At 44.8% G+C, this 21,503-nt stretch overlaps 2 protein-coding genes across 2 annotated transcripts in view; one reads left to right on the forward strand and one right to left on the reverse strand.

Annotated features, from left to right (window-relative positions):
- The window catches only part of LOC137538187 (uncharacterized), a 146,424-nt gene extending 142,726 nt beyond the window's left edge, over positions 1-3,698 (reverse strand). The window contains exon 1 of the mRNA XM_068260206.1: positions 2,943-3,698. Within this exon, the coding sequence (XP_068116307.1) occupies positions 2,943-3,617 (675 nt within the window). The 5' untranslated portion in view covers positions 3,618-3,698. The remainder of the gene's footprint in view (positions 1-2,942) is intronic.
- Positions 1-21,503, forward strand: part of LOC137538188 (microtubule-associated proteins 1A/1B light chain 3C-like) — a 182,355-nt gene that overhangs the window by 26,696 nt on the left and 134,156 nt on the right. The gene's annotated exons all lie outside the window — the stretch shown is intronic.

Raw genomic sequence — 21,503 nt, forward strand, 5'->3', positions numbered from 1 at the left:
AGGGAGTGAATGAAAAAAACGCTCTGGAAAAGCGCTTAGAAAAGCATTTTTAACAAAAACACATCGCCCACCCAAGCTCCGGGAAAGGGAAAAAAAATGCCTCAAAAAACTGTCAACGCGAACGGACACGCTATTGGAACGCAATGGGAATGAGGCCTCATAGTCCCCAGTTTCTGCCTGCTGTATTCATTGCCACACCCTGACCGGTACTGGGCCCAGCAGTCAAACATTTGCATATCCCATTTTCTTTGTGTAAATGTATGATAAAGAGAATCTTGCACACGTACATATCCCTAGTCATGTGCTGGACATATCAGCATGTTTTGTGAGGGGCATAATATTTGCACTTTGAGGCCTCCATGGGCAGTTGAAGTGTGTGCTCAGCAAGCAGTTGCCAGGCAGCAGTCAGCAGTTACCAGGAAGCAGCAAGCAGTTGTGAGAGTTTAATAGGCATTTCACTGCCTATCAACTGCCTGTGGAAAAGAGGCCTGAGGGCCCATTCACACTAGAAGCGCTTTTCTGAGCGTTTTGTGATTGATTCGCATTTTCAAAAATTGCTCCCATTCAATTTCATTAAAATCGCCGCGATTTTTGTGTACGCGATTGCAAAATCGTGGCGATTTTCCCGAAATTTTTACAGCAATTTTAATGAAAGTGAATGGGAGCAATTTTAAAAAACCCTAATCAATCGCAAAAAGCTCAGAAAAGCGCTAGTGTGTATGGGCCCTAAAGGTGGGGACACGATGGCCCATATGCAATTAACTTTTTCTCTCCTAGGTGATATTTTTAAACTTGTCAATTAAATTAAGCTACCTGAAAAGCAAGAAAATTCTCAAAAATAACATTGATAGTTATGTTTCACTGACTTTTCAGTACTTCCTCAGTGGAAAAGTGCTGGAATGTTATTTTAAAGAGATTCTGTAACGGAAAAAAGTTCCCCTGGGGGGTACTCACCTCAGTAGGGGGAAGCCTCTGGACCCTATCGAGGCTTCCCCCGTCCTCATGTGTCCCACGGCGGTCTCGCTTTAGGCCTCATTCACACCTAAAAATGAAACCGCCAGCGTTTTGCATTTTTTTAATCTTTTATTTTCCCCACCCGGTGCTCCACTGCACGCTGCAGTTTTGTAAAAATGCCGAGTTTCTGGTAAAAGCGCTTTTCCAGATCGATTTTGTAATTCACTCCCTGGTGCAAGTCAGGAAGTGAACTCTTTGACACAGAAAAAACGCATTTGCAGCATAAAGTGGTTTTGTGAATGTTTCGCGCTTTTTCTATACCTTCCATTATAGCAAAAACGCCCCAAAAATGGTACAGGCACCGCTTCGCTGAACGCACAGCGCATGTACCGCGCTGATATGAACCTTCTCATAAAGATTCTTTGCACAAGCGTTTTGTGGGCGATTTTAAAAATCGCCTGTGCTTGAAAAAAGACAGAAAACGCCCCTAGTGTGAACGAGCCCTTAGGCCTAGTGCACACCAGAGCGGTTCGGCTGCGGTTTGCAATCCGCTTGCGGGTGCGGATACACTTGGGTAATGTATCTCAATGGGCTGGTGCACACCAGAGCGGGAGGCGTTTTGCAGAAACGCATACTCCCGGGCTGCTGCAGATTTTGGATTGCGGATGCGTTTCTGCCTCAATGTTAAGTATAGGAAAACCGCAAACCGCTCTGAAAAACGGCACTTCAGAGCGGTTTGCCAGGCGTTTTTTGTTACAGTAGCTGTTCAGTAACAGCTTTACTGTTACAATACATGAAATCTACTACACCAAAAACGCTTCACAAAACCGCAAAATGCTAGCTGAAACGCTACAGAAAAATAAGAAAAAGCATTTCAAAATCTGCTAGCATTTTGCGGATCTGCTAGCGGTTTTTGGTGTGCACCAGGCCTTACAGCCTATTTCCACTGAGGACAAATCTGCAGAGTTTCCCTGCTTGTGAGCTGCATGGGGAAATGCTGCCTATCTAGACAGCATGCTGCAGATTTCAGCAGCACACAGATACGGATAACTATAGCTGTGTATAGCACAGCTTAGCGAATTGGGCTGCAGATTAGCAGCAGAATGGGGCCATGGCTCCCAGTGGAAATAAGCCCTTAGATAAGGGAGGGGGGCACCATAGGGATTCTTACATTGCTACCAAACACTAGGGGCTTCGGTGGCTACCTATGGGGGAAGGGGGTATGTTTACATACAACCAGACAGAGCTATTTAGCCCAAAAACTACCCTGCACTCAGTGGCGTAGCAGAGGCAGCGACCGAGTGCACCAGGGCCCCTGGACCGAAGGGGCCCCCCTTTCACCACTTTATTAGCTGTTTTAGTGCTATACTGGTAATGATCACCTCTTTGCATGCTTTGATTAGCTGTAACCATTAACAGACTGCTCCCCTTAGCTAATTACACCTCTTGGACATAGTAGCCATCCTTGGGAGGTCTTGGTGCTCCGTAACAACTGTTATGTAGAGTGCTTGAGGGAGCCTAATGTAAACCCCCCACTGCCTACACTGCAATAATAATACTCATACTGCATCAGTTCTGGATGGAATATGCAAATCATCCTAATCCAAATCAAGATTTAAAGGGGAACTGAAGAGAGAGGTATATGGAGTCTGCCATGTTTATTTCCTTTTAAGCAATACCAGTTGCCTGGCAGCCCTGCTGATCCTCTGCCTCTAATACTATTAGCCATAGCCCCTGAACAAGCATGCAGCAGATCAGGTGTTTCAGACTTTAAAGTCAGATCTGACAAGACTAGCTGCATGCTTGTTTCTGGTGTTATTCAGATACTACTGCAGAGAAATACACCAGCAGGGCTGCCAGGCAACTGGTATTGATTAAAAGGAAATAAATATGGCAGCCTCCGTATACCTCTCACTTCAGTTCCCCTTTAAAAGGGAATAATTTACTTATATGATGTAAGAAAATAAAATTGCATTGCATGATCTCACCTCTTTGCATTCACGTATTGCCATGTTCCGTTGTGCTTGTTCCATAGCGTTCTGGACAGCACTCACACTGGCAGAGGCCTCTGCCCTGACCCACGTTGCTGGCTGCGATTGCAGTATTGCTGACTCCAGGCAGCTGGCAGTATCCGCTTTCTCTTGACTCTTGGCGTTCGCAGCAAGCTCGGTACTTTCTTCTATGGTCATCGCCCGTTCAAACTCCTGTGTGAGTTCTATGACCCTTCTCGCTGCTACCTGTTGAAGATGAGCTCCTCTGCTATTTATCAGCCCCTGATGGTACTCCAGCTCTGAAAGCTGTGGCACGGAAGATCTTTTAGGGTTATTATGAAAGGAGTCTTTTCCTGTTCTGTCGGCCACTGGCACCTCTTCTTCAATATGCTGTAGTTCTAGTTTATCAGCTCTAGCCTTTTCAATGCCGTGAATTTTCCTCGGATTCCTAGTCGCACGATTTACGCAGGTTGCGTTCGTCCCAGGCACATTCTTCCGCCACTTGGTCCATTTCAGTTTACGATTACGCTGTTCCTCGTTTAGGACACTCAGTACTTTGTTTTCTGCTTCTTGTCTCATATCATCCAGCTCTCTGAGCCTTGCTGTGGTTAACTCCAGCCACCGTGTTAGCCATGCACGGTCAGACACGCTATGAGGGGGAAGAGGTCGCATCTTAGTTCTCTCAGCAGAGACGACTTTACTAGAGTAGTAAAACAAGTGCTGAAACAGTGAAGTAGAACAGTGCGGAAAGCACTAAACATTGATTGTTTAGCTACCCAGAGGATGGCCAGCCAATCAAATCTCAGGGTAATTGGATCCTTGAAGCCTGAGTTTGGACAATCTCATTCCGGATGCCGTAGCACGAACAATAGGATATGGAATGTGGAATCCTGGCAACCACATGTGTAGAGCTGCCTGGGGTTTGGGAAAAGGAGATGACCGCACAACCCATCCACGAACCTCACTTATCTCTCTGTTAGTTTGGGGCTTGTAAAATCGCCCATAGTAGCAGAAGAGTGCACGAAAACAACTTTGTGTTACTGGAGTGGTTTGTTGTAGGGCACTGCCTGTATAATACTGTGTCAGTAGGGTTGGAAGTTATCATCCTTACTGCCTTTCAGTTGTATCAGGCACTCAATTAGTATAGATTGCCAGATAGGTGTTTTGTGTAGTGTTGTGGTTTTTCTTATTACAGTGGCTTCAGTCAAATTATAGTAAGGCTTTTCATTATATTCAATGGCAAACAGTAAGGGCCCATTCACACTTTAGCGTTTTGGCAAAACGCTAGCGCTTTTTAATACAAAGCTATAAAAGCGCTAAACGCGATTGCTGAAACATCAATGCACTGTCCAGTGATTTTTTTCCACGTGAAATCGCGGAAACATCACTCCCGCAAAACGTTGGCAAAAATCCCCGGCGTTTTGCGTTTCCAAGTGTGAATGGGCGCTCAGGCTTTGTTCACATCAAGATCTCAAACTTCAGCGATTTTCGATTTTGTAGGCGATTTTTATTTACCTCTCCCGGCGCTCGGGTGGGCACTGCGGTTTTTATAAAGCACTTTTATAATCGCTTTTGCAGAGCGAATTGTTTTTTCACTTCCTGACGTTAGTCAGGAAGTGAACTCTTTGAACCGGAAAAGAATAAATACAATGTATTTATTCTTAAAAGCGCATGGGAAATCGCTATGCAAAGTGCTTTTTCAAGCGTTTTGCAATTTCCCTATACCTTCCATTGAGGCAAAAACCTCAAAAATGGTACAGGCACCGCTTTGCTGATCGGAAATGAACCGCTCAGATGTGAACACTCTTATATGGAATCATTGCACAACCGTTTTAAGGCGATTTTCAAAATCGATGGTGCTTGAAAATAACACAAAACGCTCTAGATGTGAACAATCCCTCACAACGTCATGTACGTCAATGTAGCTACAGTGTTACTGTGAGGCTGTTTGCTTGCAAACCCTGCCCCCACTGACTCCCTTTTCTAAAGCTCTTTAACTGGAAGAAAAAGCAGCTCCTGGGGCTATTTTCACCACTCAGTCTGTGTTGTGTATGCATGGAGCTGAAGTTCAAAGAAAGTCGGCAGGTGAAAAGTTAATTGCTACCTGCAAAGTTGTATCACTCTCTGGAATTTTAAAACACAACCCTATAAAAGAGAACAAGGTAATTTCTAAAAGCAACTATGTTCACTTGTGTATTACCTTTGGAGCTGCACCTTTCATACTGAAAAAAGTCTACTATGCCACTGTGCTTCCTGCAGCTGAGCACCTATTCATACTATTTATAAACTGGAACTAAACAAACCAGATTCTAACAAAGAAGAACGGATCCTACGTTGGTATTATTATTATTTAGTATTTATATAGCACAAACATCTTCCGCAGCGCTGTAGAGATTAAGTTGTCTTGTCACTAACTGTCCCTCACAATCTAATCCCTACTTTAGTCATATGTCTATGTATATATCATTTCTGTAGTGTATGTATTGTAGGCCAGGGCCAATTTAGAGGGAAGCCAATTAACTTATCTGTATGTTTTTGGGATATGAGAAGAAACCAGAGTGCCTGGAGGAAACCCACACAGACACGAGGAGAACATACAAACTCTGTGCAAATAGTGTCTGGCTGGGATTCAAACCAGGGACCCAGCACTGCAAGGCAAGAGAGCTAACCACTACGCCACTGTACTACGTTAATCAATAGTTCACATTGCTCCATTAAAACGGATCTGTACAATATGTTCTGCCAAATGGAACGCAAATTTGGGGAGGCCTTCTTTGACTGATGTCACCCATCGCGGATCGGGATCCGATCCCCCGGGTGACATCACTGGGCCAGGCTGAACAGACGTGTAGTCAGCTGTATAGCTAACGACATTCTCTGCTGCTATTAGTGGGGCAGAGGGACGACGGGGCAGCCCATATGTGATGTCATGCGGCGGGCAGGGGGAGCGACGTGCATAATAAAGTTGGTTGTCGCTCATCCAAGTTAATCTGCTGGGCAAATCGCTTGCAGAGTGGCTATCGGGGTCCGCTGTACACACGCATGATTATTGGCTGAGTTGTTATCTGCCGCCTTAGGCGACTTTGATTATGCATGTGTGCACACCTTGGACGTCTCCATTCTGTTATTTTCTGTTACCCTAAGTACACACCATGCAATTTCCCTGATCAATGGGTCAAATCGATTATTTCTGACATGCCTGATCTGCTCCCGATTAATAACAGGATCCATTTTCAGTTCACTGCTGTACAAAATCGATTCTGTTATAAATCCGGAACAGATCGGACATGTTGGAAATAATTAATTTGACCTGTCGGTCTGATGGGAAATTTGAATGGTTACTGTAGGAAAATTTTTTTTTAAAATGCACACAAAATACACAATTGTGCAGCAAACACTTGCAGTTTGTAACGATTGTGTAATTATTTCAGTGGTCAGCGCACAGGATGCGCGCTGACACTGCGGAAATCTTCCACAAGCTTATAATCTGAGAGAACCCAGCAATGGTGCTATGCACCTGTAGAGGGGAATTTCTGCCGGCAGATGGAGCTGTGGAGAACAGAGGAACAACCCCTCTGTACTGCCACAGATGCCAGATAGGAATTGTACGAGGGGAAGCAATGCAGGGCAAGATAGCCCTTAAAGAGAGAGAGCACAGAGACAGGATGTATGTGTGTCCACCAATCTAGTCGCCACCCAGCGACGATGAACACACAACAGTGAAGACCAAGTGGGAAAGCAATCGCAAGAGATGGCGATTGCTAACAGCGACACAAGACTGAATAAGCACAGAGAAGGAATGTATGTATGCCCACCAATCTAGTCGCCACCCAGCGACGGCGAACATACAACAGCAGAAACCAAGTGAGAACGCAATCGCAAGAGATGACGATTGCCAACAGGGAAACAAGACTGAATAAGCACAGAGATAGAATGTATGTGTGTCCACCAATCCAGTCACCACCCAGCGACGGTGAACACACAACAACGGAAAGGAAGTGAGAACGCAATTGCAAGTGATGACGATTGCCAACAGGGAAACAAGACTGAATAAGCACAGAGAAGGAATGTATGTGTGTCCACCAATCTAGTCACCACCCAGCGACGGTGAACACACAACAGCAGAAACCAAGTGAGAACGCAATCGCAAGAGATGACGATTGCCAACAGGGAAACAAGACTGAATAAGCACAGAGATAGAATGTATGTGTGTCCACCAATCCAGTCACCACCCAGCGACGGTGAACACACAACAACGGAAAGGAAGTGGGAACGCAATCGCAAGAGTGGCGATGGCCAATAGAGACACAAGACCGGATTAGACAGAGCACAAGTGTAGCAGCAAAGACATAACAATAACAATGATCAGAACACCAAGGAAAATAACAAACGCTAGCTAAACGCGAACACCGCACTCATTCGCAACAGCGAACGCGTTTAAGCACGATCACCGCGCGTTAGGCGCCCAGTGATAAGCGTGCCACCCTAACTAACCAACACAACACAAAAAAGGGAACGCAAACTCTTGCTAAACGGTTACCTCACCGAGCCTACAGCAAGCGTTCGTACCAGACAAGACAGAGAGAAGGAGCAGCCAGCAGCAACCGCAGCTCTGGCCTACACTCCCAGACAGAGCACAGAAGGAACCACCGCTGCTACTGCTAGAGCGGATGCGATTCAGAAAGACAAACAGATGGGGCTACCAGTAGCAACCGCTGCTCTGGTTAGCACCCCTAAGGCAGAATACAGAAGGAACCAGCACCCCTAAGGCAGAATACAGAAGGAACCACCGCCACTACCGTTAGGGCGAGACAGAACGATTTCCTGTCGACCGCCGCTGGCAACAAGACAATCGCAAGACAGAACTATTCACAATCGCCAACCGCTGGCAACCGTGCAATCGCACAGACAAAACAGATAATACAACCTGACTGCACTAGAAGGGATGCCTAGTGCCGTCCCAAGGAATTACTCTAAGATAATCTTAGCAAACAATAGCAAAGGCTGACACTCCAGGTGTTAGCAGGAACAAACCATCATGACCAGCAAAGGACTCTGGGAGAACAAGGTAATTATACTGCAAGCCTTCAAAGGAGGCAGGTAGGCAATTTGCATGACAAGTGTATGCAAATTCCTCAGCAGAGCAACTCTGAAACTTGCAAAGCGAAGACAGGTCTCTTTTCCAGAGACCTGCAGCCCACAGACTTAAGGAATGGTCAAACAGCTGTCTGCCTGTGCAGACAGCTGAGCGGATCATTACACAGTTAACCAGTTTCCGCAGACACAAGTGTGATCCTCCTGGAACAGATCCAGGACTTAAAGGGAGGTTTAAGTAAAAAAAAATGTTAACTTACCTAGGGCTTCTTGCAGCCCCCTGAGTCATCCTGTGCCCACGACATGCTCTAGAGTCCCTCTGGCCAGCAGCAGTTGACCCTTGAGAAGCTGGCCCGTCGCCGCCATCCGCCCACTACTGCGCATGTCCTCATCGTGCTGCTGTGGCTGGGAGCTTTCTGCGCATGCGCAGTACGTGAAAATCGCTACTGCGCATGCACAGATGCCTGGCTGCCCTGCAGATTCTCTGCCTCTAATGCTTTCAACCACTGAACCTGAACAAGCATGCAGCAGATCAGTTGTTTCTGACAGTATTGTCATATCTGAAGAGATTGGCTGCATGCCTTGTTTCTGGTGTAATTCAGACACTACTGTCAAAAACCTGAGCAGTTCTTGCCTTTTTCATGATTGCTAACTCAGTAAAGGACCAGCCTTTAAAGCGTTGCTATCATATAAATCCGGCATAGTGGGGTCTGAACCCTCTATAACAGTAATTATAGATTGACGGTATACCTTGAAATGAATCAGAGCACCCAGTATATGATTTTATATAAAAAATTGTATTTGCTTATCATACAGCATATATACAAAATATGAACAGTTCCAAGTAGTGTTTCCTTCTAACAGTATTCTATCTTATCAAGGCTTTAGAGCCAAGCGATCATCAATCTTCTAAGTACATTCAAAAAAAGAATATAACAGTTGTGTTATGTAGAATAAGATCAAAAGTAGTCTCATCTGTATCAATAGCTGTGTATCTAGTAGCTGTGTAAAACTTGTAGTAATCTTAAAGAAATGGCATAAAAAAATAGCTTCTAAAAAAAAAACTTCTTGCTAAAATCTTAATGCTGAAAAATGAATAAAGTAAATCACCAGAATATTAAGAATATTACCCCTTCTCTGTCATCTCTTCAGCATCTAGAACCACATGTGGGAAGGTAGCTTCTGCCTCATGTGTCTTCTTAGGAGATTAGTAGGCTAGTGCAAATTATGAGCTTTCAGCTCCTACTTTTATAGTGATTGGATGCAATATGGCTGCCTAATCTGGAATTTCTCTAAATCCCAGGTTCTGATTGGCTGAAACTTTTTTGTGTAGCTCTATATTTGACATTTAAAATACCCATAACACTTTTTTGTTTTGAATACCTTAATTATCTTAACTGTGAGAATCTACGTAGGTTTGCAATGTTTACACATTCTGATTAGGTCATTTCTGAGGCAGTTAATTAAAAATGGACGTCACCAGCCATCTTGTCTGCTGGTTGACTTATTTGCCCCAGACATTTGGACTTTCAAACATTAAACAATGTCATTTATGATGCATTTCTGATAATGTGTCCTTGTGCTAATTAGTTTGGAATATGTTTATCCTTTTCCAAAACGAAAAATTGGTCAGGTTGACCCAGTAAAAAAAGTCTACAGCAATTTAAGGCTTAATGAACCATACAGGGCTTCCCCCAAAATACTTATTTAAATATAAAGCTTATTGTATGATTATTCTTAAAACAATTAATCATATAAGATATAATTGCATATTAAAACTTAATAATTTAAAATCCTGTTCTATAAATTTGTCTCTTAAAAATAAATAAATTCAATATTTTCCACCGGCAGAGGTCACCATTGAATAATTTTTAAATAATTTGGAAAACCCCTTATTGTTTTATATAGTTGATGAATTTTCCCAAAACATAGCATGTATTATCAGTGTTCAGCTAACTGAACACTAAAACAATCTTATGAAAATGTTTTACTTTCTCATCTATCACTGGCAAAATCCAGCCTTTAAAATGTATTTCAAAGTATTACATTCTATTATGTGTAATTATAGGTTTAACAGTAATTATTTCCTTTAGAAGGACTGTATTGATTATTAATATTTAAGTGTAATAACTGAGCAATATATATATATATATATATATATATATATATATATATATATATATATATATATATATATATATATATTGTGTCCAGTCTTCACACAGAACGCTTATCTATAACCTTGACATTTGAAAGATGCTTGTACCAAACAAAAATGTTTTAGCTTGTAAACGAAAATAATCTAATTATGAGTTTCACTGCCTGGAATATGCTGAGATGTCCCAGAGCAATATTTTAAAGAAGTACCCCAACTTTACAGTTTACAATGAAATTTTGCATAGAACATTAAAACTTAAAATATACACATTTGACAGCTTTTCCTGCATAAATAAACCACTAGAATTCTGACACTACTGCAGCCAAATAGTTCAGCAGGGCTGCTAGGCAACTAGTAAAAAACGTTCCATATAACAGAACAGATGCAAATGGATCCATTGCAAAGCAATAGGATTCGTTCGCATCTGTTAGTTCAGAATAGATCCGTTTAGACTGTTCTGACAAGTGAAACACAACTTTGGGTCCTGCACAACTTTTCTGTATTGGCCGGATGAAGCGGATGCCGATGGAATTAATGCTAGCCTATGAGAACAAATACATATTTGGGGATCATCAGAAGGCATTGAAGACACTTGTGTCCCCAAATGCTTCCGAAGAGGGTCAGCTCTGTACTCCAAGTGCGCATGCGCAGTACAAAGCCACCTGTCTTCGGAAGCACTTGGGGACATGAGCGCTTCTGATGTCTTCCGAGGGCTCCCGGAGGAAACACATTCAAACGGTGGTGACAGAGATGAAATGAGGACACCGAGAGAGGACCAGGAAGGTTCTATACGATCCAGACCCAGGTCGCTTCAGGATTGCTTTAAGGCGTGCATGAAAAAAAGGGCGCCGTGAAAAAAGGGCATGACTGGATAACGAAATGGCGCTGGTGGATAATGAAATCTGATAACGATAAGCATCGTTGTGAAACTTAGTTAACGATAAATACCTGTAACGATTGACCATGCAGATCGTGGTCGTGACTGGAACCAGACTAGCAGATCCACGATCTCTGCATGGCAATAGTTTTGGTTTAAACAAAACCAGAAGGTCACAATGGAAATACTGACGTCTGCACAACAGAGTAGAATAATAAATGTTTTTATTTACAATAAGGCAAAGTGTACAAATGCAGATCACCATACACATACAATCGTACAATCAAACAACGCGTGGTGCACCACAAATACCAGAACCCTGACTATCTATCTATCTATACAAATATATACAGCAACACACACACAATATCAGAATATATACAACAGTGCATAATCCGAATCAGCATACATAAAGGGAAGTCATACAAGCAGGAGTCAAACCAGGTAATACGAAGACAATGGCAGAAGACAGAGAATAGTCAGACTAGCAAGGATCAAATACCAGGAGTTCAGAATGCAGGAACAGAGTTCAGGAAGGTTGGCCAGAGTCACAACCCTACAAGGAAACAAACGAAATGACCTAGCAATGTGCTGCTAGCAAGTCCATCCTTTTATGCAGCACATTGCTCAGGTGACTGGCCAGAATCTTTCACAGTTCCATCTGCTGGTGAGCCAAGGAATTGCACCGCTCCCAGCAATATGAGAGCCATCTGCTGGTAGACAGCGGAAGTCCACCTCAAGTTCCTCAGTGCTGCTACCAGCAGGATGACACAGGCACAGATCATTACAGTACCCTATCTTTAGGAGCGGACTCCGAATGCTCCACACGATCTCCAGAGTTAGCCCCACCTGGGTCCCAATAGAAAAACCAAGACTGGGTGGGCAGGGAGGGAGAAAAATCAAAAAACATACAATATGGATGGACCACCGGAGTCTTTAGAGGCTGGACAGCCTGGACATGATGTGACTGGAAAGAGTCACGCAGAAACACAGATTGGGAAGCAGAGATATCAGCAGCGTGGAGATCATCAGGATCCGAAGGAGCAGGAACAGACTGGAACCCATCAGGTTCAAGAAGAGCCGGAGCAGACTTGAGATCCGCAGGAACACCGTAATTGGAAGCAACACCTGGAACAGCGGACTTGGAAGCAGCGACTGGAACTGCAGACTGTATACCCTCAGAAGCAGCAGCATCGGCAGACTGCATACCCTCAGAAGCAGCAGCATCGGCAGACTGGATACCCTCAGAAGCAGCAGCATCGGCAGACTGGATACCCTCAGAAGCAGCAGCATCGGCAGACTGGATACCCTCAGAAGCAGCAGCATCGGCAGACTGGATACCCTCAGAAGCAGCAGCATTAGCAGACTGGATACCCTCAGAAGCAGCAGCATCGGCAGACTGGATACCCTCAGAAGCAGCAGCATCGGCAGACGACTGGATACCCTCAGAAGCAGCAGCATCGGCAGACGACTGGATACCCTCAGAAGCAGCAGCAGCGGCAGACGACTGGATACCCTCAGAAGCAGCAGCAGACGACTGGATACCCTCAGAAGCAGCAGCAGCAGACAACTGGATACCCTCAGAAGCGGCAGCAGACTGGATACCCTCAGAAGCGGCAGCAGAGTCCCCAGACTTGGAAGCAGCAGCAGAGTCCCCAGACTTGGAAGCAGCAGCAGAGTCCCCAGACTTGGAAGCAGCAGCAGAGTCCCCAGACTTGGAAGCAGCAGCAGAGTCCCCAGACTTGGAAGCAGCAGCAGAGTCCCAAGACTTGGAAGCAGCAGCAGAGTCCCCAGACTTGGAAGCAGCAGCAGAGTCCCCAGACTTGGAAGCAGCAGCAGAGTCCCCAGACCTGGAAGCAACAGCAGAGTCCCCAGACCTGGAAACAACAGCAGAGTCCCCAGACCTGGAAGCAACAGTCTGTGTCTGTGACATCTGAGCAGTAAACTGGAAAACTTCAGGTAGTGCTGCAGGCAGATTAGCAACAGACTGAATAGTCTCAGACAGGGTAGCAACAGGCTGGATAGTAAACTGGGTGCCCTCAAGTAGTCCAGCAGACCAGGCACTACCAGGAGAAGCAAGAACAGTAGCAGGCTGGGCACCATCAGGAACATCAGTCTGAGCACCATTAGGAGCAGGAACATCAACAGACTTGGCACCTACAGGAACAGCAGCAACAAAAGTCTGTGAAGGCTGGGCAGCACCTTGCATAACCTCAGGGAAAACAGAAGACGGGATAACTTTAGGCAAGTTAACAGGTTGGGACGCTTCAGACAGGGCAGCAGGCTCAGTAATTTCAGACAGGACAGCAGACTGTGTAACCTCATGGATCTGGACCTTTGGTTGAGCACTTGGCTGAGCCGTTGGCTGAGCGATTGGCTGGACCGTTGGCTGAGATCCCAATACAGTCTGTGCGGGCTGGCACTGAAACTGTGTGAACTGAGCCTGTGCGGACTGGGAGCAAAGTTCTGCAGGCAGAGAGCAAAGTTCTGCAGGCAAGGAGCAAAGTTCTGCAGGCAAGGAGCAAAGTTCTGCAGGCAGGGAGCAAAGTTCTGCAGGCAGGGAGCAAAGTTCTGCAGGCAAGGAGCAAAGTTCTGCAGGCAGGGAGCAAAGTTCTGCAGGCAAGGAGCAAAGTTCTGCAGGCAAGGAGCAAAGTTCTGCAGGCAGGGAGCAAAGTTCTGCAGGCAGGGAGCAACACTCTGCAGGCTGGATTGCAGGACTGGATACTGCAGGATGAACATGCTGGAGCTCTGCAGGCCTGTCAGGCTGACCCATTGTCAGCAAATCTAATCCATGAAAAAGTTCACAAAGAAAGGCGAGGGACTGCTCAGGACTGACTGGAGATTGCTGAGGACACAAATCAACTGGAGTCTGTATGGAGCTGCATGGAGTCTGCCCCGACCTGCATGGAGGCTGCACACGACTGGAATCGGCTGGAGGCTGCACACGACTGGAATCGGCTGGAGGCTGCACATGACTGGAATCGGCTGGAGGCTGCACACGACTGGAATCGGCTGGAGGCTGCACACAACTGGAATCGGCTGGAGGCTGCACACGACTGGAATCGGCTGGAGGCTGCACACGACTGGAATCGGCTGAAGGCTGCACACGACTGAAATTTGGCTGAAGGCTGCACACGACTGGAATCGGCTGAAGGCTGCACACAACTGGAATTGGCTGAAGGCTGCACACAACTGGAATTGGCTGAAGGCTGCACACAACTGGAATCGGCTTAAGGCTGCACACAACTGGAATTGGCTGAAGGCTGCACACAACTGGAATTGGCTGAAGGCTGCACACAACTGGAATCGGCTGAAGGCTGCACACAACTGGAATTGGCTGAAGGCTGCACACAACTGGAATTGGCTGAAGGCTGCACACAACTGGAATTGGCTGAAGGCTGCACATGCTGAATGGAGTTGGTAGGAAAGAATTTATTTTTCTTTTTGGATGATGACTTATTTTCTAATGATTTTTGCCAGGACCAAGGTGTGGTTCTGACTGCAGTTTGCAATGGAGTTTGTACAGATAGCTGACATGCAGGTTGTGAACTCTGGACAATCAGGTTGTGAACTCTGGATGGCAATCAAAGCAGAGGCAGATTCATTCTCACACAAGGTATTAACCATCAGAGATTTTACACCTTGCATACAATTCCTAATAAACTCCTCATTTTGTTGCGAATAGAATGACATAAACTCTTCCCTATCATTCTTCAAATAACCATAATAAGCATTGATCTCTTCTGCAGTAAAATCAAAACTGACTCGATTGCTGCAATCTCTCCACTCATTTGATTCTGCACTTGAATCAAATGACAAGATTTCCTTCCAAACTTGGATCAGAGCAGAGGCGGCTTTTTGCGGACACAATTTGTAACCACTCATGCTTTCCACAGCATGCACATATTTCAGCAGACAAGAACTTTCGGTACTTATCCGTTAGCCGGGCGCATCCGGCAGGTGGCGCTAATTACTATTCCCCCTCCAGGCCGCCATGGGTAGTAGGGAAAGATGTAACTCTGGTGGAGTTTTGTTGCTACCTGCCGGATGCGCCCGGCTAACGGATAAGTACCGAACTTTCCATTTTAGAATAGTGGTTTAGAAAACTTTTCCTATTCTTCTTTAAATGATTGAATAGATAGTGAATGTCATCTGCACAAAAGACAGGCTCTAAACGAGATTGGTTCCTAACTGGCCGAGAATTTATTTGTCTATTGATAGAACTTGACTGAACTACATCAGAAACAGAATCAAGACTGGACTGGATTCTAACAGACAAAGAACCAATCTGTATATTATTCTTTGCTGTCACAGAACAAGATTTGCATTGGGAAATTAACATCTCTTCCCAGGCAGACATTAAAGGGACACTTAAGTCAAACAAAAAAAAATTAATTTTACTCACCTGGGGCTTCCAATAGCCCCCTGCAGCTGTCCGGTGCCCTCGCCATCTCCCTCCGATTCTCCTGGCCCCGCCGGCAGCCACTTACTGTTTCGGTGACAGGAGCTGACAGGCTGGGGACGCGAGTGATTCTTCGCGTTCCTGGCCACAATAGCGCCATCTATGCTGCTATAGCATATATCATATACCATATAGCAGCATAGAGGGTGCTAATGTGTCTGGGAACGCGAAGAATCACTCGCGTCCCCAGCCTGTCAGCTCCTGTCACCGAAACAGGAAGTGGCTGCCGGCGGGGCCAGGAGGATCGGAGGGAGACGGCGAGGGCAACGGACAGCTGCAGGGGGCTATTGGAAGCCCTAGGTGAGTAAAACTCATTTTTTTCGTTTGACTTAAGTGTCCCTTTAACAATGAGGTTTTTTCAAATTTGCATACTCTTAATTCAATTATTGATTGAAGGGATTGAACACAAGCTTGCATAATATTTTTGTCTTTCTTGGAGTAGAACTTAAAGAAAGATTCCCTGTCATTTTTCAAAATAGAAGTCAAAACGGTAATATCAGATGGGCTAAATGGAGGATCAAGAAAATTATCCTTAAATAATTTACTTTTCAGCAACCGTTGAAGGACATGCAGCAGGTCCTGCACCTCTTCTGCAGACAACATTTTCTGATTTACATAGTTTTGCACTAACTCCATTAACTGCTGAAGCTGCTTTCTGGAGTAAGCTGCAAAATACATGAAGGAATAACTTTGGTTATCCTCAGCGAGCAAGACATAGTAGTACACATCATCAAAATTCCAACTCTTTGTACAGATAGATGAATCTGCAGTATTTCTGTGATCAATATATGGGTTGGCTAGGTCATTCTGTAACGATTGGCCATGCAGATCGTGGTCGTGACTGGAACCAGACTGGCAGATCCACGATCTCTGCATGGCAATCGTTTTGGTTTAAACAAAACCAGAAGACCACTATGGAAATACTGACGCCTGCACAACAGAGTAGAATAATAAATGTGTTTATTTACAATAATGCAAAGTGTACAAATGCAGATCACCATACACAGGGCCGGATTTCTGGCAAGGCCGCATAGGCCATGGCCTAGGGCACCAGAAATTTGGGGGCGGCTCAGTGAGGGGCTGTAAAGCAGTTCTATGCAGCCATCCCTATCTACAAGGACAGCTTTAACCTTTGAACTCTTTGTCCTGTACTTGTGTTGTCCCTGCGAGCCCTGTAAGCTCTATCCTGCAGGTATACTTCAGCCTAACTCTCATGGTGACTCAATGGGTCCATCATTAACGAGATGGCAAACATAACATTTCTTAAGGAAAACATAACTTATAATCTATACGCGTATTGCTGAAATGGTTATTGTCTGTGACTTCCAATGATGGAAAGTAAGTAGAATTCTCGGGCACATAGAGATAACAACAATAAGTATAGTTGGCCTTGGGCGGTGAAAAGTACAAATCCGGCCCTGACCATACACATACAATCGTACAATCAAACAACGCGTGGTGCACCCTCCCCTGGCAGTGCCTAAAACTAACCACTCCCCTCATGGCGCCTAACCACCCGCCCTGTGGTGTCTAACCCTAACCACCCCCTGGTGGTGCCTAACCTTACACCCCCCACCCCCCCGTGTTGCCTAAAACTAACAGCCCCCCAGGTGATGCCTAACCCTTCCCACTCCCCCTGGCGGTGCCTAACCCTGACCACTCCTTCTGGAGAAACACCCTTTTACACATAGATATGATAATATCTTTGATAACGTAAAATATCTACATACAAACAAAATAATATGACAAAAACTATAACATTGCAAGCTTCTAAAATGATAACATACTTCAAAAACTGTAATGTTCTTTCAAATAAATTTTTATTCAAGTTTTATAACATAAAACAAACAACAAGACAGTAAAACAGAGCATCGACATCTCAGTAGTGACCGTAATGTGGCAGTATCATGAAAACTTGCAATTATATAAAAGGGAGTAAGAAGTGACCAGTAACATCTTGCAGTATTGAACTTGCTTAGGCAGTCTTTTCAAGAAAAGCTAAGGGATATGTAGTCCAGAGGCCTGGAGACGGCAGGTCTTAAAGAAGCTACTCCAGTGTGAGTTCTCAGATTTTATGAAATTTGCAAGCATATGTAAGAAGCATAATATAATACACTACGAGAGCAGATGCCCAAAGAGAAGAAAAGAAAATAAGTAGGGGGGGGGGGGGGGGAGGTTTGGCGCCTTGAGGTATACTGTCGAGCACCAGGCTAACTCCTGTCCGCATATCATACAGCTGGGTTTCATTACATTATTTCAATTAAGAAGAAATGAAGGCCTTACCCCTATCCGAATCCCTAAAGTCTATCCATACTGCCCATCTCTTGACAAAGGCCTCAGCATTGTTTTGTACAGGCGTATATAAATCCTCCATACGCATTATGAAGTTAATTTCCTTGAATGACTCTGTCATAGTCGGGATTGTGGTTGACTTCCAATATCTAACTATGAGTAATCGGGCTGATATCAATAATTGGGGGGTTAGCGATTTCTTAATGGTAGAAGTTCTCCCAGGAAGTAAGGTAAGCAATGCTGTTGAGGCCTGAAGGGGCAGAGGTGAGCAGTACAGGAATTGGTGGATCTTAAAGACCTTTTCCCAAAATAACTGTATTTGGGGACACGCCCACCACATGTGGAAGTATGTGCCAACAGCCCGTGAGCATCTCCAACAGAGGTCCGGGGTCTCCTTGCTAAATTTGGCTACCTGTACTGGGGTCCGGTACCATCTTGCATAGATTTTAAAGTTTCTTTCCTGGAAATTCAGGGAAACTGAGGATTTGTGTGTTATTCAAATAATTTTTCCCAATCCTCAGTGAGTAGGGGCTGACCCAGATCTCTGTCCCAAGCATCTGTTAATTTCAGGAGATCCTTGTCACTGCCAGCACATACAAGGTGAGTATAAATAAGAGAGACTTTATGTTCCAATGAGGTGGGCGTGGCACAAAGGCGTTCAAAAGGAGTTAAACCTCTATGGATGTTGGCTTTAGCTGTCAGGGATTTATAGAAACTGGAAAGTTGAGACCATAGCAGCCAATCTATGAGTGGGGGAGCATCAGGGTTGCCCAAATTATCTTTAGAGATGAGTTTGCCTCCAGCTATAATGTGTCTAATTTGGGGCCAGAAGTCCCGATTCCATCCCAGTATGGAGCGCTCTCTGACGCCTACAGCAAAGAGAGGATTGTCTAGTAGGGACATAAGTGGACTACAATCAGTGGATAATTTTAGGCCTTCCTTGAGTTCATTCCATCTCTTGATGACAATTATTGACCAATAGGCCAAGCCATCTACACCCAGGTATGTGTTGCGTGGTATCCATAGCAAGGCTCTAGGGTCAAGGTGTGATAGTGATGTTTCGAGGGAAACCCATTGTTTGTTTTCTCTGTCTTGGAACCAGTTTAAGATGTGGGTAAGTATGACCGCGTTATAGTAGGCTTTTATGTCTGGCAAACCCATGCCCCCTTCATATTTAGGTCTGGTTAGAATTTTGAATTTCGTCCTATGCGTTTTCCTTTGCCAAATGAAAGTTAGCATTAAAGATTGGAGTTTTTTTTAGGTACGTAGTTGGTAAGCTGATGGGTAGGGCTTGTAGGGTGTATAGAATTTTGGGTAGGGTGTCCATTTTAACGACATTAATTCGGCTTGACCAGGTTAGTTTAAGATTGGACCAATTATCCAATTCCTGTTGAAGCTTAGTTAACAATTTGGGGTAATTAAGGTGGAAAAGTTGTGTTGTGTCATTGGGAATAAGCACCCCTTAATATTTAATATGATGAAGTTGCCAACGAAATGTAAAGGTGCTCTGGAGAGTATTTACGGTGCGCAGGGCAGGGGTAGGTTAATATTGAGAACTTCTGTCTTACTAATGTTTATTTTGAAATTACTGACATTCCCAAATTTTTCCAGTTCTGACAAGACATTAGGAAATGCAATATGTGGGTTAGAGATGTAAATTAAGAGATCGTCGGCGAATAGGGAAAGTTTGTATTGCTGGTTGTTTATGCGTAAACCTTGGATTGATGGATTTTGTAGAAGTGCAATAGCTAAATGCTCCATACAGATCACATAGAGTAATGGGGAGAGGGGACAGCCCTGTCTTGTCCCATTTGCTATGTTGAAGGCATCCGATAGGGTCCCATTAATTTTAATATGTGCGCTGGGGTTCTTATATAAAGACATTATTTTGCTTTTACAGTTAGCATCTATTCCCAACTGTTCCAGCAAAAGCTCAAGAAAGAGCCAATGGACCCTATCAAATGCCTTCTCAGCATCAACAGACATGACGCATAGAGGGGAGTTCGTTTTTTTTAGCATAGTGGATTAGTGAAACTGTTTTTAGGGTATTGTCCCTTCCCGTGACAAAACCCGATTGGTCTGTGTGAATGACATCTGGCAACAAAGGTTTTAGCCTTTCAGCCAAAAGTTTGTCGAAGAGCTTAAAAACAGTAATGTTCTAATGTTGTTAAGCACATTTATAGGGGCACCCTTTTTTTTGCTTTTTTTCGCCGTATTTATGATAATTACAATAGAGTCTGTCAGCCGGCGCCTTTATTCCTGCTAACACTTTAACCACCTTAGCGGTATGGACGAGCTCAGCTCGTCCATTACCGCCAGAGGGTGCCGCTCAGGCCTGCTGGGCCAATTTTAATGAAATAAAGTGCAGCACACGCAGCCGGCACTTTGCCAGCCGCGTGTGCTGCCTGATCGCCGCCGCTCTGCGGCGATCCGCCGCGAGCAGCGGCGAATGAGGGTCCCCCCAGCCGCCTGAGCCCTGCGCAGCCGGAACAAATAGTTCCGGCCAGCGCTAAGGGCTGGATCGGAGGCGGCTGACGTCAGGACGTCGGCTGACGTCCATGACGTCACTCCGCTCGTCGCCATGGCGACGAAGTAAGCAAAACACGGAAGGCTGCTCATTGCGGCCTTCCGTGTTACTTTTGGCCACCGGAGACGATCAGAAGAACGCCTCCGGAGCGCCATCTAGTGGGCATTCATGCAGCCAACTTTCAGTTGGCTGCATGAAATAGTTTTTTTTTTATTTAAAAAAAACCCTCCCGCAGCCACCCTGGCGATCTTAATAGAACGCCAGGGTGGTTAATGCCCCATTTACCGTAAACAGTTGATAGGCAGTGAAAAGCCTCTAAACCTCTCACAAGTGCTTGCTACTGCCTGAAAACTGCTCACTGCTGCCTGGTAACTGCTTGCTGAGCACACAGTTCAACTAGCTACATTGCTGCTATGCCTCAATGAACTGTGGTGCTATTGTTGGTGCGTTCTGACTCTGGGAATTTTGCTATATGCCATAATACAAGTGCAACTTGTGGATTCAGGAATGAGATTATACATAATTCTTTACAGTTTTCTGGGAAGTTTTGGTTCTATTATAACGTGCAAAAAAATATATTTTTGGACTCTTTACATACATTTCTATGTGCACAATTGATATAGACCAGTGTTGTTCCATCATTAGAGTTAGATGCCGGCGGATGTTTGTGGATGGGAGGTTGTGCTGGGTTGTTTGAGTTGTGACGGGGTGGCCATCCCATGTGCTTTTAAAAATTGTATCTATGGTAACTGTGTTTAATAAAGTTTATTATTACTTTTTTTGCAACTAACACTAGGCTATTGAGTAATTTTTTGTGATTCATGCGGTTGGGTATTGCACGTCCTACAGAAATGTTTCCGCTGCCAATTTGTTGATTATTACAGTTCAACTGTCCATGGAAATGAGCCCTAAGGGGAAAATGGGGTAAAGAAGTAGAGTGAAGGGTTACTTAACCACTTGAGGACCGCGGTCTTAAAGTGGATCCGAGATGAACTTTTACTCATTGCATAATTGTTACATAGTTATTTGGGTTGAAAAAAGACATCCATCCATCCAGGGGCGTCTCTAGCCATTTTGCCACTCCAGGCGAGAAATCCTGTGGCGTCTTCCCCCCCCGTGATTGCCCCCAGCCCCATACCCCCCCATTC

This window comes from Hyperolius riggenbachi, chromosome 11 (genome assembly GCF_040937935.1).
Source record: "Hyperolius riggenbachi isolate aHypRig1 chromosome 11, aHypRig1.pri, whole genome shotgun sequence".
Classification (NCBI taxonomy): domain Eukaryota; kingdom Metazoa; phylum Chordata; class Amphibia; order Anura; family Hyperoliidae; genus Hyperolius; species Hyperolius riggenbachi.